Source organism: Arachis ipaensis, chromosome B05 (assembly GCF_000816755.2).
Source record: "Arachis ipaensis cultivar K30076 chromosome B05, Araip1.1, whole genome shotgun sequence".
NCBI classification, from domain to species: Eukaryota; Viridiplantae; Streptophyta; class Magnoliopsida; order Fabales; family Fabaceae; genus Arachis; species Arachis ipaensis.
Genome location: NC_029789.2, coordinates 143,927,278 through 143,938,990, shown reverse-complemented (window position 1 = coordinate 143,938,990; position 11,713 = coordinate 143,927,278). Strand labels below are relative to the sequence as shown.

The window sequence follows — 11,713 nt, the reverse complement described above, 5'->3', positions numbered from 1 at the left end:
ACATTATTAACATGAATAATAATTGAGTGTTGATATGATAATGTTTGTGTTGGATACTATATTGTGGAACAGCTGCAGTGGCATGGGGAGCAGGAGAGCCATTGGTGATGGAGGAAGTTCAAGTCAGCCCTCCAAATTCAATGGAGATTCGTATTAAAGTTGTCTCCACCTCTCTCTGTCGCAGCGACCTTGCAGCCTGGGAATCTCATGTATGTAACATTCACTTTTTTCATGAATCTAAGAAAAGCTTCTACATTTGGTTCAACATTAATGCAAGATTCTTGTTTTTGCAGGCTATATTTCCTCGCATATTTGGTCATGAAGCATCAGGGTAATCTATAACTAACTACCCTTTACGGATTGATGCATTGAAGTCAAAAATTGATTCTTGGGTTTGGTTATTTTTCTTTGGATATCATAAAAATCTTTCCTTTTTTATGATGGTAGATATCTAACATTATGGATATAACTTTAGGAACTAATAAGTTAGTGCAATAGGTGTTGCTTGCTAGGTAGATATTGAATTTCTAATAGTTTTGCTTTGCAGGATTGTTGAAAGTGTGGGGGAAGGTGTGACTGAATTCAAGGAGGGGGACCATGTGCTAACAGTCTTCATCGGAGAATGCAAGGCGTGCAGGCCGTGCACGTCCGGTAAAAGCAACATTTGTCAAGTTTTGGGATTGGAGAGAAAAGGTTTGATGCATAGTGATCAGAAGACACGCTTCTCTGTCAAAGGGAAGCCTGTATATCATTATTGTGCTGTTTCAAGTTTCAGTGAGTATACGGTAGTCCATTCCGGATGTGCAGTGAAAGTTAGCCCACATGTACCTCTTGAGAAAGTGTGCCTTCTGAGCTGTGGAGTTGCTGCAGGTAAATGTTTCAATTGAATCTTTTGTTATAGGAAAGAAAGGGGTAATGGCCAGTATAGATAAAATTTTTCCTATTTCTTAACTTAGAAGTTGAGCTAATTGGAACTCATTAATGATCCAACACTTAGAACAAGATTTTTGGTATTGTTGAGGCACTATTCAATCATAAAAAGAGCCAAAGTAATTCCTGAATGATATATGTAAGCAACTTGCATATACTGCGAATATTTAAAATCAGATGCGAAAGCTAGTAGAGTTGAGAGATTGAAACTGATAGAGTTGCAGGTTTAATAGCATTGAAGAAACTTTTAGCTTAAGTGGCATTGGATGAATTGGTAGGCCATAACAGAAATGTTGAACTTATTTTCCTTCTCTTTGTTCTACTAGTCAGGGCCATAATACCCAATAATGCAATCTCTCAGAGTAGAGTATCATAAATTCATAACTCTTAATTCCATTGATAAATTCTTGGTTTCTGATTGATTATGTCACTCATGGAAGGTCTAGGCGCAGCATGGAATGTTGCTAATGTGACAAAAGGATCAACTGTGGTGATATTTGGTCTCGGAACTGTTGGCCTTTCTGTAAGTGCAGGGAACAACTCTGTCTGTCTTAACTTTTCAGTTCTCAATTGATTACTAATTATCATTTCCAAACTACAAGATAATTTATCAATTCTCCTTTAATTAGGTTGCACAAGGTGCAAAACTAAGGGGAGCATCTCGAATAATTGGCGTGGATAACAATCCACAGAAGTGTGAAAAAGGTGCCAAAATCAGTCCTGAAATCGATTTGAATATTGTTTTCTCACCTAGCACAATCCTTGGTTCATTATTTGTTATTGTGTTTGTTGTTGCCGCAGCAAAAGCTTTTGGATTTACAGAAGTTGTTGACCCGAGTTCCTACCAAGAACCTATTGCTCAGGTTGTTGTTTATCTCATCAGAAAATATCCAATTTAACCTTTCAGATAATATATATACACGGTCATATATTATATCAAATAGCTGCTGCTAGGTTAAGACTTACATGTCTGTGAAACAAGTTTATTTGTAACAATCGTTTATATGTTGAAAATTTTCAGGTTATTAAGCGCATTACTGATGGTGGAGCAGATTTTTCTTTCGAATGTGTAGGCGACACTGACATGATAACCACTGCATTGCAGTCCTGTTGTGATGTAATACTCATTGTAGCCAAAACTCTCCTTGTGAAATTTAAAGGCTTTTTATTTAATAGACTTGAATTTCATTCTGTATTTTTTTCCCCTTTTTTCTCCTAGGGATGGGGTTTGACAGTAACACTTGGTGTGCCAAAGGTGAAGCCTGAGATGTCAGCTCACTATGGACTATTCTTAATGGGAAGAACACTCAAGGGATCTCTATTTGGAGGATGGAAACCTAAATCAGATCTTCCTTTATTAGTAGAGAAGTATGTGAACAAGGTAATAGCAAGAGTACCCTGATTATTTTGTTTGATCATTGCTTTGTCTATGTTTATTTTCATGTGGAACATGCAGGTCTTCACTTCAAGGCCTCACTCTCATAACTTTTAAGTTCCAAACTCCAACCTACTTTAAATTTGATATTTCAGCAAGAAATATGTACTAATATGATGTTTAATATGCAGGAAATTCAAATTGATGACTACATAACACACAATTTGCCATTTGATGACATTAACAATGCTTTTGATCTCATGAAGGAAGGAAAGTGTCTGCGTTGTGTTATTCATATGCCAAGATAATTCCTGTGGATTTCTATTAGTATTTTCTTTCAAGGAAAACAGTCCAAAATCCAAATCATTGTAGAAGGAACTAATATAACTATATAAGAGCTATTCTCTTTTAATTTTTTTTTTTCAAATTGAATTGCAATTCTTTAAAAAGATAATTTCTAAAATACCCTTTGGAATATGAAATATTTTATCTTTCCTCCAAGGAATATAGAAACTTCATCTGGCGGTTATAAAAAGTTACATGTCAATCTTTTAGCATGGCATAACTTGGTACTAAGCATTAGCACCAAAAGGATGTAAAATGGCAGCAACTCATTGCACAATAAAAATTAGGGAGACTGAACTATAACTATATGTATTTCAACCAAAAAGTATATAGGTTGTTTCCTTTAAAAAGAACGCTAACGGTATTTTCACAAGTCAGAGTCAGATAAGGAAGCTCAACATAGAGCAGCAACATTACATTATTTTCATCCATTGTTCAACTGAACTGAGCTAAAGGTTGTAATAATGTAATCACAAAAAGATGAAACTACAGAAACACCCTTTTTGATATTTATGATAGATAATCAAAGATAGGATCTCCAGTGTAGAGGTGGAAGCACCTTGATTCCATGACCACCAACAGCTCCCCTGGTAGTTCCCAAGGGGCACGGCATGAGTTCATATCATCCTCCATTACGAAAAATCTATGCCAATACACTTAAAGAGGTTGCTTTTGCAAGTGCACTTTCCCCTTGTTGAATCCATTACCTAATCTTCAGTCAAATCTTCCCAACTTCTGAACTGACAGCACAGGATAAGTAATCTTAGACTAACTTTTCACATGACAACGCAGAGTTTGTTGTGAAGTCCAAAGCACACAACCCAGATACAAATATTTACAGTGAGAAAGGACCAAGATTGATACAAAAACACTGGACTATGTGAAAGGTCTATGCCACAGTTTTTCCAAGATCATCAGAACAATACAGTGGTTAATGTGCCCTTCACTGGACAAGTACAGTCTGCAAGCACCTTGAAGATCCCACTGCTGGTTACAACAGCAGACAGGAGACATTCCATTGAAGTCCCCCCACAATAGACATCAAGCTTGAGAGGTTGGAACTGAGGAAAGAAAGCATTGGTTGAATTTTTATCAGTGGTAATGAAAAATTCCTTTTCAGTTGGCATTATGCTCTGAATATTATCCTATAGTTGCAAAATTTCATGTTGTTTCCAAGATTTAGACTTCTCTGAACAATAAACAGCTTTATTATTACCAAACTAATAATGATAAAAATAAATAGCTATATTAACAGTTCTTTAAAAAATTGGTTGTGTTTTTAATTATTATTTATTTTTACATTTACAGATAAGCTATTCTTTCTGTGTAATACTCATTTAAGGAAAGTGTAAAACTATGTATAGATAGCGGTAAGCTAAAAATTTAGTTTACAAATTAAAGTGTAGTTATAGTTACTTGAGCTCAAGTATCTCTACGCGACACTTCAGCTAAGCCTAGGTTTTTATTATCTCAATGCTTATGTATTTGTTATAAACATCTTGCAAGCAGATGCCAATTACGAAGTCTCATCATTCTACATTGAACCAATTGAAATTGAAAAGTACCCTTCACCAAAAATTGGTTTCAAAAGAACAATTTGATAATGGAATGGCATAGATTTAGAGAAAGGATAATTTCATAAGTTTCTTTCCTCTTGCCCATTTTATGTGTCATTGACAAGATAACACTGTTACCTGGTTTTCTATGTGAGAATGAATGCCTCAAGACTTGTCAAGAATGCATGAAACTAGTCACCAGTTAAGGCCCTTGGTCTGTGCTCAATAGTATAAAGTGACATCCCTGTTTGTGAAACTGCTCTGACAAATGCCATATTTGCAGTTAAAGTGGGAGCATGCCAATGATCACCAGTGCCAAAGACAATTTTGTTTTTCAATGCCAGCTTCCTTGTGGTTGGGAGGCTCATCATGCGTTCTGAAGGTGTATCAGGAACAACCCTGTGGTGATCCTCCAGTTTGTTATTGCAAATATTATTTTAAGGATTATCAATTTAAAAAATAAAATAAAAAGATAATCAATAAATAAACTTTCAAGGGTGAACTTCGCAACAAATAAAAGGTTAGGAAAAAAGTCCCTTAAAAGTGCAACTGCATAAGTATGGTCAAACACGCCTAATAATTTCGTAAAACAGATGATGTATCCATGATCAGAAAACTAATACATACTAAAAACAATAATTTTCCATTGCAATTTTTTTCTTTTCCAAATATTAAACTGGGTGAGATGAAGATACTATAGCTCATTAAACTGACCTGACGCAATTTATTAGCTTCTCAGCTCTGAGTTTCTCATTGGGGCCTCCACACATCAATACCAACTCCTTAAATTCCGTATTAACACTCTGACAAATTATTCCTGTTTTCCCATATAAGATTTTACCAAATTGTACATGGATTGGACTTTCAAGTTCGGACATTACCTGGGAACAAAATTGGGCAATGATTTAGCCAATTCACTTGATGCCGATAAAAGCCAGAATAGTTTATGAAGCTATATAAAATGCACATGTTTAACACCATGAACTATTCCACTGTATAACCTTTCTTTAGAGAACTACCCATTAGAAGAAAAAAATGAATAAAAAGTTAGCCAATACAATGAATTTAATGAAATATGTAAAAGTACGGGATGATATACTTAGTTAAGCCAAAGAGGAATTAACAAAGGCCTTACAACATTTCAAGGCAGCAATATCGAAAATAACACAACTGGCGAATAAGTTAATTCAGGGGTACATCTAAACTCCCTCAAAAATAAATAGGGATAGGATCTTAAAAGTAGGACACAGTTACCTGGGATTTAGATAATGCAAACAAAATGTCAACATGAAAATAATATCAAGGAACAAGTAACGCTCCAATGCTAAAATAAGAATCAAAATATTACTGTAACTTCAAAACTAGACCATTGAAGCCTTCAGAATACAAAATTTTTGGAATTTAAATGATTCTGTTTCATAACAAAATAAAGGTTGCTCATCACATATTTCATCAAGTTCACATTCAATAAGAAAAACAATAAAGCCATTTTACAAATAAGTGGAGTCAACTGCAAGGATCAAATGAGCATAGAAACAAGCATGCAAAAAGTAAGAACATGAAAATCCCATTGCCCCAATAACTTATACACATATACTGTCAACAATAATTAGATAACAAGAAGCATGTAGCAGAAATCTCAATAACTCACTTGGCCAAGCACAAAGTCATAGTTTCCCTTGAACCGTTGTCTCAGTTCAAATTCTGGAGTGGCCAACAGTTTCTTTGTACCACCATTACTAATCCCCGATACAAAAGCTATTAGAGCTGTTGTATCAAAATTTACTAGATTACCTTCACATGAAAGGTTTTCAGGTTCAGTCGATTCAGAATTTCTTCTGTTAAAGGAGTTTTGTTTCATTCCCATAACAATTGAACAGAATGTATCCCCTAAGTTTGTATCAGCATTCTCTTTTGAAGGTTTTGATCGAATTTCAGCTTTCCGTACTGAAAGCCCTAGTTTTTTGGCATTCTCTTCTAAAAGGTGCACCTGAGTTTCAGCTTTTGCTACTGAAAGCTCAAGTTGAGAAGAGTCAGCACCTGAACCATGGCCATTATAACTTGTATTTGAAGCAACTTCTTTGTCAACAGCAGGGTCGATTTCAAGGACACATGCATCTTTATATGATCTTGCAATAACATTTATCCAGTCACCTTCCGTTTCTTCCAATGCAACAGAACTGAAAACCGAAAACTGCAAGCCAATTTCAGATGCCGCAAAATTATCCCGAAGTTTCTTGCGAACATGGTTGTCAAGCCCATTGGCAAAGAAAAGAATAACCGAAGAAGGTCTTAAAGATAAGGTCGACCGGGCAGCAGCAAGGACTTGTTCAACGCGAAATTTTAATCCTTTACTTCTATGACATCTGTTCCAAGAAATGTACTTTGGATTTCTATCAGATACTATAATCCAAACTGGCTTCCTATTGAGGGTACACACTATATCAACATGAATGTCTTTCAGAGAGGAACAACAATGCTCATTACTTCTAGCTGAAGGTACGAGTGGGATCGATTTGCAAACTCGAGAAACTCCGGTTATAAAAGGCTGCTGAAGAATATATACAACTGCCTCAAGGTGCCCAATGTTGACACTGTTGTCACATACAAACACTCAGAAAATTATGAAGCAATCAAGCATACAACAACAGTTACTTACTCTCATCAAGACCACTTATACCAAAAAAATGAAAACATGATCCAAACACTTTTTAAGTTATCAAAACCTCGATAATTCTTCACCCTATGTTCCCACATCCACACAAAGTAAACTGTTATGTACTGAAAAGAAGAAAAAACAATTTTTTTTTTCTAATTAATTGTAGTATGAACATAACGTTGAGGATCCAGGTGAATATTGACCAGTGAAAATCAAACCATGAATGAATCAAATATTACCTGAGGGGTGTGGAAGAGGAAGAGGGACGAGAGAGGAAAGAGAGCTCGGCACGTGCGGATTTGAGGAGTGTTCGCCTGCATGAATCGGTGATGTTGGTGGAGCCACGTGGCAGGTGCTGAATAGCGACGATGACGGAGCTGCACCTCTGCTTCGCCGCTTCCACCTGCGCAACCCTCTTCTGCTCCTCCATTTTGGTTTTTCGAGCTTCTTCGTCAATGGAGACAGTACAGACTACAGAACCGCACCGCATTGTAAATAAAACAGAGTCAAATATAATTTAGAGAAGAGTATTTATCCATTTTAGTCCTCAAAGAATTTTGGAGCAGACACTTTAGTCTCTAACTAAAATTAATTACTCAATTGGTCTTTAACAATTAGAGTATTTATTCATTTTGGTCCTCAAAGAATTTCGGACTAGATACTTTAGTCCTCAACTAAAATTAATTACTCGATTGGTCTCTAACAATTAACTCTGTCAGTCACTTAGGTCCTTTGCTCTATTAACTCTAACGGAGGACAAAATAGTCCCAAAAAACTCTAACAGGGGACAAAATAGTCCCTGACCTCCTTTGTTCGGAAAGGACACTGTTCTCCCCCAATTTTCATCATATCTCGCATAACACTAACAATCTAACATTGTAACTTCAAGTCACACAATACACACTCTACAACTTCAATGTTCACAAGAAGAAAAATTCTTAACTTGTTTTCAACCAATTCATACTCAGAAAACTAACGACTTTGTCTCTCAAGTACTTGTCGTCTTCGATGGATCCTATGAATGATTTGTTAAGACCCGTCGTCGTCTCCGCCATCTCCCTCCTCCTCTGCCTATCATCTCCATGACCACATTGTCCACTACTCTTATGGCTTTTTTCAGCTTCTTCTTCGAACTAATGTTCAGTAATTGCTTCGGTTTTCATATGAGCGGCAACGACGACATTGCTCGTTGTACTGATAAATTGGATGCGAGGTCAAAACTGTTTGCCAACTTAGACTTCGAGAAAGAAGGAACGAAGCACTCGGGGTCCATTCTAAATGAGAATTTGCATATGATGTCAAAAGAGAATCTTCTCATGATGTTCTAATGTCCAACAATCTATATGCTGGTGAGTAGAGAAAGGCGTGCCCTTGGGGTATTTGTGAAACTTGGTCTTGAGGATGTGGTAGACGTTGTCGGAGTTGGAGGTGATGCTGTTATCGAGGACATGGAGGTGGATGCTTCTGGTGGGTCGCGGAGGAGGTGGGTGTACCAGCCACAGAGATTTAGGAAGTGTGTGGTCCATAACATGTTGAGGTAGGTGCGACACGCGTGGTAGTTACACCATGACTTGATCTTGGAGGTGAAGAGGAGGAAGAAAAAGATGGGAAAAAAGACTATGAAGGTAAAGAAGGAGAGTATGAATATTAGGATTATGCGAGATATAATGAAAATTGGGAAAGAACAATGTCATTTTCGAATAAAGGAGTCAAGGATCATTTTGTCCCTGTTAGAGTTGTCAAGGACCATTTTGTTTTCCGTTAGAGTTGACGGAACTAAGGACCTAAGTGACTGACGTAATTAATTTTTAGAGTATTAACCCATTTTGGACCCCAAAGAATTTTGAACTAGACACTTTAGTCTTCAACTAAAATTAATTACTCGATTGGTCTCTCACAATTAACTCCGTCAGTCACTTATGTCCTTTGTTCTATTAACTCTAACGGAGGACAAAATAGTCCCTGACAACTCTAATAGAGGACAAAATAGTCTCTGACCTCCTTTGGTCAGAAAGGACATTGTTCTCTCCCAATTTCTATCATATCTCCCATAACACTAACAGTCTAATACTGTAACTTCAAGCTAGACAATGCACACTCTGCAACTTCAATGTTCATAAGAAGAAAAATCATCAAGTTGTTCTCAACCAATTCATACTCAAGAAACTAATGACTATGTCTCTCAAGTACTTGTCATCTTCGATGGATCCCTGAATCTAGATAGCAAGTTTGATTTGTTAAGACCCGTCGTCGTCGTCGCATCTCCCTCCTCTTCTGTCCTATTATCACCATCATCACATTGTCCACCACTCCAATCGCTTCCTTCAACTTCTCCGAATCAATGTTCAGTAATCGCTTCAGTTTCTATGAGCGGCAACGGCAACATTGCTCGTTGTACTGATAGTTTGGATGCGAGATCGAAACTGTCTGCCAACTTGGACTCCGGAAAAGAAGGAATGAAGCACTCGGGGTCCATTTCAAATGAGAATTTGCATATGATGTAGAAGAATAATCTTCTCATGATGTTCTAATGTCCAACAATCTATATTTTTTACCAGAGAGTGGAGAAAAGCGTGCCCTTGAGGTAGTTGTGGAACTTGGTCTTGAGGATGTGGCAGAATTAAAGGTGATGTTACCGAAAACGTGGAAGTGGATGCTTCTAGTGGGTGAAGTGCGGAAGAGGTGGGTATACCAGTCACAGAAATTTAGGAAGTGTGTGGTCCATGACATGTTGAGGTAGGTGTGATACATGTGACAGTTACACCATGGCTTGATCTTGGAGTTGAAGAGGATCGGAGGAATGAAAAGATGGAAAAGAATACTGTGAAGGTGAAGAAGTAGAGTATGAATTAGGAAAGAACAGTGTCGTTTTCAAACAAAGGGGTAAGGAATTATTTTGTCCCTTATTAGAGTTGTCATGGATCATTTTGTCCCCTGTTAGAGTTATCAGGGATCATTTTGTCTTCTATTAGAGTTGACGGAACCAAGGACCTAAGTGACTGACGGAATTAATTGTTAGGGAGCAATTGAGTAATTAATTTTAGTTGGGAACTAAAGTGTTTGGTCCAAAATTCTTTGAGGACCAAAATAGTTAAATACTCTATAATTTAATTACGAGAAAATAAAAAATAAATCCTTTGAGTTTCTAATTTGAAAATAAATAAGTTTTTAAAACCCTTTTAATTCTTCAGAAAAAATTGCCCTGCTGGTAGGGTTATTTTCTTGCTCTGCTAGGATTTGCAGAAAAATCCTAAATTTATAAGGTTTGTTCGTAGAGCGCCTAAAAATAACCATAGCAGCTTCGACTGTTAATCAGAATCACGACAAATTCGTGCATGATAATGAGGAGCATCAGATTTTTCACTTTGAGGATGAAGATATTAAGAAAAGAATAAAAAAATGCACAAAGAGCTTGGTGGGTATACTCATGGCAGACTGACAATTCAGTGCTAGAACTCTTGAAGTGGCGCTATATGCTATATGGAGACAACCAAAGGGCTTTAAGGTGGTGGATCATGGAAGAAATCTATTTCAATTTTTCTTTAAAAAGAAAATTGACCTAGTTCAAATAGAGAAAGGGGCAATCGTGGCTGTTTAAAAATTACATTTTAAACTTACAAAAGTGGTCAGTAGATTGAGATTAATGAAAAAGAATTTACTTTGGTTCTCATATGGGTGATATAAGGACTACCTAAACAACACAAAACGGCACGTTTAGGGAGAAAGGTAGGAGAGGAGATGGGAAAGGTCATAGATGCTTATGTGTTCACTATGAGGGGAAAAAAAAAACAATTCTCAAAATTCAAATACTATTGGACATAACTAAGCCTTTGAGAAAAGGTTTTACTTTTGAGAAGGGTTTTAAAAATGAGTCAAGTACCAACCTGACCCCTGTCCATTTTTAAGAATGATAACGCGATCCCTCAAAATAAAATCGATCCACTTCGGTCCCTGTCCCCTGATTCCGTCACACAACGCGGTTCTTGTGGGTATTTTTTCGTCAACTCTGAACGAAAAATGCTGACGTGTCAGGTTCAGAAATGGACAGGGGTCTAATTGTCTCTAAATTTAAATTGGTTAGGGGTTTATTTGTCCTTATAATTTTTTAAACAATATTTTTTAGATTATTTTTTTATTTATTATATTAGAAAAGTTGATACTTATAGTAGTTCTCGATTAACATACTTTCAACTCAAAATTTACTAACAAATTGCTGTATATGTTTTTTTTCTGTAAAAAAACACTGATTTTTTTCCCTGTAAAACTAATATAACAGTTCCAAAGTTTTATACTTTATATTTTTTAATTTAAAATTTAATATACAATAATAAATTTAATGATAAAATCATAAAATTAAACATTAATCTATAAAACTTTGGATTAGTATAAAATGTTATTATTTTATATTAATATTGTTGTTAATACGATGCGTATGTATTTTATTAGTGAACATGTCTTATTTAGAATTGTATGTTTAAAACTTTATGTTTTATGTGTAATTTTTATTCTATAGTTTATCTTAATAATTAAATCAAATTTCTCTATTTTTTAATTTAAACAATAATGAGTTTTTATAAAATGATATATAGTTTATTACACAAGTAATCAAAAGTGAAATAACACTTTTTAATAGATCTAGTATTATGATTATCATATAGTATCCCAATAATAATAATTATATAATTGATTTAAAATTACAAATAATAAATTAATAAATATATAAATTTTTAATATAAACTCTTAATAAATAAATCAAAGTATTATTTACTATAAAAATTTAAACTTATTAAATAATTAATCAAACATGAATAATATGGTATATAAATTATTAAATAATCTTTTTATTAT

General features: G+C 35.4%; 2 protein-coding genes across 2 annotated transcripts; one reads left to right on the top strand and one right to left on the bottom strand.

Annotated features, from left to right (window-relative positions):
• Positions 73 to 2,732, top strand: LOC107644643 (alcohol dehydrogenase-like 6; the record flags this gene model as incomplete). The annotated part of the gene is given in 9 exon segments (XM_016348543.2): positions 73 to 209; positions 294 to 331; positions 548 to 870; positions 1,371 to 1,453; positions 1,560 to 1,635; positions 1,732 to 1,793; positions 1,952 to 2,047; positions 2,150 to 2,311; positions 2,497 to 2,732. Coding segments are annotated over 9 exon segments (1,094 nt in total), but the record flags the coding sequence as incomplete, so codon positions are not given.
• Positions 2,934 to 7,378, bottom strand: LOC107644642. The gene is made up of 5 exons (XM_016348542.2): positions 7,105 to 7,378; positions 5,858 to 6,800; positions 4,921 to 5,087; positions 4,345 to 4,605; positions 2,934 to 3,711 (listed from the first exon to the last, which is right to left on the bottom strand). The coding sequence occupies exons 1-4, from the start codon at positions 7,353 to 7,355 to the stop codon at positions 4,398 to 4,400; spliced, it is 1,569 nt and encodes a 522-aa protein (XP_016204028.2). The 5' UTR covers positions 7,356 to 7,378; the 3' UTR covers positions 2,934 to 3,711; positions 4,345 to 4,397.

Coding starts and splice junctions, on each gene's coding strand:
- LOC107644642 (XM_016348542.2), bottom strand. CDS start 7,355: ATGCGGTGCGGTTCTGTAGTCTGTACTGTCTCCATTGACGAAGAAGCT. Junction 6,801..7,104: donor TCCTCTTCCACACCCCTCAG/GTAATATTTGAT, acceptor ATGTGACAACAG/TGTCAACATTGGGCACCTTG. Junction 5,088..5,857: donor ATGACTTTGTGCTTGGCCAA/GTGAGTTATTGA, acceptor TTTTGTTCCCAG/GTAATGTCCGAACTTGAAAG.